Raw genomic sequence first — 6,488 nt, 5'->3', positions numbered from 1 at the left:
CGCCCCCGGGGTAAAAAAAAAAAAAAAAAGACCCATTTTAAGTGCACCTGTGTCCAGACTATGGGCATTAAGATATTTACATATTCTTAAAAAGCTGTAAAAGAAAGAAAAAAATAAGCCATCACTGACCTGCTTAACTGCTTGTACTGTGAAAGGACTAATTCTCAAAGATTACAACAAAGACTCTAAAGTGGTTTTTGACTGTGGCTTAGGAACACCAGCTGCGTGTTTACATTACAGGGCTGGCAGACTGCCAAGATTCTGGTACAATAGAACGTAATAAGAAAGTAGCTAAGATTTCTGTGCCTCTGTTGTAAGCTTTGAAGACACATTTCTCCACAATGCCTATAGCTAGAGACGTGAAGGGTGGCTTTTAAAAAAAGTGATTTTACTGTTTGTTCAGAACAGATATAAACGTTAGTGTGCATAGTGCATGGGAACAGGTTCACTTTACAGATTACCTGCCACAAGTTTGTATTCTGTTTTGTTACACTGTTTATAAGAAACAGGTGATTTCGCTGTGTGGCACCATCTTGTCAGACTCTCAGTCAAGTTGCAATATACCTTAGGTGAGTGATATGTGGTAACTCACTTGGATTACAAACCTGAAATGCCACCACATAGTGGAGGAACACAGCACAATATATCTCAGGAGAGGAATATGGGGTAACTGATTAGATTACAATATTAAAGTCCAGTATGTCCCCCTGCACTCCTCACAGCATCTCCGGCCCGAATCACAATAATGGTGCTTGCAGTGATACTCATGGATGGCGTCGTGCAAATCAAACAGCAAATGAACGGGAATCACCAAACACTACAATGATTAGATACACTTTTGTGGAAGGAAATCTGCACATTTTTGCCAGCTTTGACATTTACTGGCTTGCAACTTAAACACTAAATGCAGTTTAAGGAATTCGTCTGAATTTTTCCAAAATTTTTATAATCAAACCCCTATGCGAAACCTATAGCAGGCAGCTCAGAAGTAGACAGACCTGGTCAATGTGCTCTAGAATGGAGTAGAATTTCAAGTCTTTGTCCCACTTCTTCCTGTGTTCATCACTATACAGAAATGGAATTATTTTTTCCGGCACCTCCTCAATGATCCCTTCTCCGCGGTATCTGGGTTTTTACACAAAAAAGATGTGTATCAATAAGAGTGAACCTGTAACCAAAACTCATCTTATTTGTTACATTGACTTTGTGCCATATAGTTCTTTTTTTAGTGTACATACATCATTGACACGTGAATTCCTTCTGTTATGAGAAGGATACTGTGCTATGCAATGGTTCAGTAGAGGTTCCATTAGTCTTATTTCATCATAACCTTCTTGGCTATATTTTCTCGCTGGCCCCTAAGCCCTACAGCATAGAAGCCATTGTTTCTAGGGATGCACAGATGCAGTATCTCACAGAAGTGTGTACACCCCTCACATTTTTGTAAATATTTGATGATATCATGTCATGTGACGACACAGAAGAAATGACACTTTGCTACAATGTAAAGTAGTGAGTGTACAGATTGTATATCAGTGTACATTTGCTGCCCCCTCAAAATAACTCAACCCACAGCCATTAATGTCTAAACCGCTGGCAACAAAAGTGAGTACACCCCTAAGGGAAAATTTCCAAATTGGGCCCAATTAGCCATTTTCCTTCCCCCGTGTCATGTGACTCATTAATGTTACAAGGTCTCAGGTGTGAATGGGGAGCAAGTGTGTTAAATTTGGTGTTATCGCTCTCACTCTCTCATACTGGTCACTGGAGGTTCAACATGGCACCTCATGGCAAAGAACTCTCTGAGGATCTGAAAAAAAAGAATTGTTGCTCTACATAAAGATGGCCGAGGCTATAAGAAGATTGCCAAGACCCTGAAACTGAGCTGCAGCACGGTGGCCAAGACCATACAGCAGTTTAACGTGACAGGTTCCACTCAGAACAGGCATCGCCATGGTAGACTAAAGAAGTTGAGTGCACGTGCTCAGCGTCCTATCCAGAGGTTGTCTTTGGGAAATAGACGTATGAGTGCTGCCAGTGTTACTGCAGAGGTTGAAGGGGTGGGGGGTCAGCCTGTCAGTGCTCAGACCATACGCCGCACACTGCATCAAATTGGTCTGCATGGCTGTCGTCCCAGAAGAAAGCCTCTTCTAAAGATGATGCACAAGAAAGCCCGCAAACAGTTTGCTGAAGACAAGCAGACTAAGGACATGGATTACTGGAACCGTGTCCTGTGGTCTGATGAGACCAAGATAAACTTATTTGGTTTAGATGGTGTCAAGCGTGTCTTGACACCATCTGTCTTGCTAAAGAAGTCTTCCTAAAGAAGCTGAGGGTAAAGGTGATGGACTGGCCAGGCATGTCTCCAGACCTAAACCCTATTGAGCATTTGTGGGGAATCCTCAAACGGAAGGTGGAGGAGCACAAGGTCTCTAACTTCCACCAGCTCCGTGATGTCATCATGGAGGAGTGGAAGAGGACTCCAGTGGCAACCTGTGAAGCTCTGGTGAACTTCATGCCCAAGAGGGTTAAGGCAATGCTGGAAAATAATGGTGACTACACAAAATATTGAAACTTTGGGCTCAATTTGGAAATTTTCACTTAGGGGTGTACTCACTTTTGTTGCCAGCGGTTTAGACATTTATGGCTGTGTGTTGAGTTATTTTTAGGGGACAGCAAATGTACACTGATATACAAGCTGTACAATGACTACTTTACATTGTAGCAAGGTGTAATTTCTTCTGTGTCGTCACATGACATGATATCATCAAATATTTACAAAAATGTGAGGGGTGTACTCACTTCTGTGAGATACTGTGCCAAGGTCTCGTACTCGGTACAAGTACTGATACATTCCCAGCTACAAGACTAGACTAGAGAAAAACTCAAAAGTTAAGAGGCAGCTGTCATTTTTAAGGAGCATTGGCTATGGGACTCCTTAGAGAGAGAGAGAGAGGCAGAGATAGAGAGAGAGAGACACACAGAGAGAGAGAGAGAGGGAGACAGAGAGAGACAGAGAGAGAGAGAGGACAGAGAGAGAGAGAAAGAGAGAGAGAGAGAGAGACAGAGACAGAGAGAGGCAGAGAGAGAGAGAGACAGAGGCAGAGATAGATAGATAGAGAGAGAGAGAGAGAGAGAGAGAGAGGGAGACAGAGAGAGAGAGACAGAGAGAGAGAGAGAGAGAGAGAGAGAGAGAGAGAGAGAGAGAGAATTACACAAATATTAATTTTCACAAAGTCTGCTGCTTCAGTTTGTATGGTGGCAATTTGTATATACTCCAGAATGTTATGAAGAGTGATTAGATCAATTGCAATTAATTGCAAAGCCCCTCTTTGCCATGAAAATTAACTTAATCCCCAAAAAAACATTTCCACTGCATTTCAGCCCTGCCACAAAAGGACCAGCTGACATCATGTCAGTGACTCTCTCGTTAACACGGGTGTCAGTGTTGACGAGGACAAGGCTGGAGACCACTCTGTCATGCTGATTAGGTTAGAATAACAGAATAGAAGCTTTAGAAGGAGGGTGGTACTTGAAATCATTGTTCTACCTCTGTTAACCATGGTTACCTGCAAGGAAACACATGCAGTCATCTTTGCTTTGCACAAAGAGGTTCACAGGAAAGGATATTGCTGTTATTAAGATTGTACCTAAATCAAACATTTATCGGATCATCAAGAACTTCAAGGAGAGAGGTTCAATTGTTGCGAAGAAGGCTTCAGCGCGCCCAAGAAAGTGCAGCAAGCACCAGGAGTGTTTCCTAAAGTTGATTCAGCTGCGGGATCGGGGCACCACCAGTGCAGAGCTTGCTCGGGAATGGCAGCAGGCAGGTATGAGTGCATCTGCATGCACAGTGAGGCAAAGACTATTGACCTGGTGTCAAGAAGGGCAGCAAAGAATTCACTTCTCCCCAAGAAAAACATCAGGGACAGACTGATATTCTACAAAAGGTACAGGGATTAGACTGCTGAGCACTGAGGTAGTCATTTTCTCTGATGAATCCCCTTTACAATTGTTTGGGGCATCCAGAAAATACCTTGTCCGGCGAAGAAAAGGTGAGCGCTACCATCAGTCCTGTGTCATGCCAACAGTAAAGCATCCTGAGACCATTCATGTGTGGGGTTGCTTCTCAGCTCACTCACAATTTTGCCTAAGAAAACAGCCATGAATAAAGAATGGTACAAAAACATCCTCAAAGAGCAACTTCTCCCAACCATTCAAGAACAGATTGGTGGTGAACAATGCCTTTTCCAGCACGATGGAGCACCTTGCCATAAGGCAAAAGTGGTAACTAAGTAGTTTGGGGAACAAAACATCGAAATGTTGTGTCCATGGCCAGCAAACTCCCCAGACCTTAATCCCATTGAGAACTTGTGATCAATCCTCAAGAGGCGGGTGAACAAAACTCCCAAATTCTGACAAACCCCAAGCATTATGTAAGAATGGACTTCCATCAGTCAGGATGTGGCCCAGAAGTTGATTGACAGCATGGCAGGGTGAATTGCAGAGGTCTTGAATAAGAAGGGTCAACACTGCACATATTGACTCTTTGCATAAACCTAATGTACTTGCCAATAAAAGCCTTTGACACTAATGAAATGCTTGTAATTATACTTCAGTATACCAGAGTAACATTGGAAGATCTTAAAACACTGAAGCAGCAGACTTTGGGAAAATTAATATTTGTGTCATTCTCAAAACTTTTGGCCAGGACTGTACACTGTATATTAGGGATGCACCGATACCATTTTTTCCAAACCAAATACAAGTACTGATACTTGTCCAAGTACTCACAGATACAATTACTGATACATTTTTGTTCAGTGTCAAGTGACAGTTTTTCTAAAACTATACAGACTAATGATTTCAGGACAGTGGTGGGGCACCAGGGCCTAGTCGCAGCTGCAACCACTGTTACCCTGATAGTTCTTGTGAAAAAGGTATTTGTGCATCCCTAATTGTTTCCATACACTGCACTGATAATGATAAACAAGTCTGCAACAGCTGTATGCACTTTGGAATAAATGGCTCTTCATAATTATGTATGTGTGCTATACAAAGGTTACCATTAGTCCCCGTTTCCCAGGGACAGACATCTCAAAATGGGGACTTCCCCAGAAACAAACACCAGCGCCAGTGAACTGAAATCATATACAGCCAGTTTTGAACATGCTGTGATGTCTGCCTCTAGCACTCTATGTCGCTTACTACTAACCCCTAAACCCTGTGTCATCTACTACTGACCCCTGAACCCTATGTTACTACTGAACCCTGTGTTACTTACTACTGAGCTTTGAACTCTGCGTTACTTGCTACTGTCCCCTACTCACTACCCCTATACTCCATGTGTTACCTACTGATGACCCCTGTACTCCAATCCAGAAGTCTGTGACCAATTGTTGCAGGGCATGCTAAAAATGAGCTCATGATTTTGTAAGTACAGGGGCATGGTTTTATGGATGTGTTTACAAATGGACGTTGTCAGTAGGGTGTCTCCGGATTTCATTTTGAAAATCTGTTAACCTTATGCTATAATCAGTGGTTCTGGATGCACAGTTTACCATGGGCAAAATTGAATGATGTGTAGCTCCACCCACAATCCTGGAATGGATTATTTACCTAATTTTGGGGATATACGATAGAATGAGATACATGCACTGGTTCAGTAGAGGGCTTTTTTGTTTCCTTTAGTCCCTCCTCACCATAACCTAACGGTATACTTCCTCATTTCTTTTGCTAGGAAATAAAATAATTCCTATATGGAATAACATCAGGGTTTATCACAGCAATGAAAAGAACTCTTCTCTCTAACCCATTTTTTGATTGATCCATATCTCCAATGACAAATTATTGGTGGGGGTACCCTAAGAGTGCTCTGAGGAAGCTGGCACCTTCCCTACAGTTCGTCACTTGTGGCGTGGATCAAACATGTGTTGGAGATGTGGCCTGAGCTCAGAAATGAAACTTTCTTGGTTGTACACAATTCATAAGCCATGAACAGGATTATAGGGAGGATATATTTGTATCCAGTTCCAGTTGTGAGTTTTTTTATTGAATGTATTTATTTTATAATGTCACCACCAGTTACTTTTGCATACCCTAAATAGTGTTGATTTTCATTTACTGACCTATGTACCTAGTGTGTTACAGTCACAATCCCCTGATCTCTACTACCCCCCAAGATTCCCACCAAAGAGCTTTGGACACCCCTGTCATGTACATGTAAAAGTGTATCTAAGCCTAAAATTTTAGTATTCTTTAGTAGTCTTTTTTTTTTTGTATTCCTTAAAATGATGACAGATTAGGGTCCCTGTCAGGTTTTTATAGAAGTCGTGGAGATTCACTCTATTAGTCCCAGAGGCTACCGTTACTGGGACTGAAAGAAAAGGATATCCAAAATTTGGAACAGGAATAGTTTAATTCCTACTGTAGAAGCAGGAATAACAACCCCCCCCCCCCCCCCCCCCCCACCACCAATATTCCACACT

At 42.2% G+C, this 6,488-nt stretch overlaps 1 protein-coding gene across 1 annotated transcript in view; it reads right to left on the bottom strand.

Moving 5' to 3' along the window:
* Positions 1 to 6,488, bottom strand: part of STARD6 (StAR related lipid transfer domain containing 6) — a 15,460-nt gene that overhangs the window by 7,752 nt on the left and 1,220 nt on the right. Inside the window, exon 3 of the mRNA XM_018570971.1 lies at positions 999 to 1,125. Coding sequence (XP_018426473.1) covers positions 999 to 1,125 — 127 coding nt within the window. The remainder of the gene's footprint in view (positions 1 to 998; positions 1,126 to 6,488) is intronic.

Source organism: Nanorana parkeri, unplaced genomic scaffold (genome assembly GCF_000935625.1).
Source record: "Nanorana parkeri isolate BGI_ZX_2015 unplaced genomic scaffold, ASM93562v1 scaffold1644, whole genome shotgun sequence".
In the NCBI taxonomy this organism is placed as follows: domain Eukaryota; kingdom Metazoa; phylum Chordata; class Amphibia; order Anura; family Dicroglossidae; genus Nanorana; species Nanorana parkeri.
The sequence above is the reverse complement of the archived record's forward strand: the minus strand, read 5'-3'. Positions and strand labels throughout refer to the sequence as shown.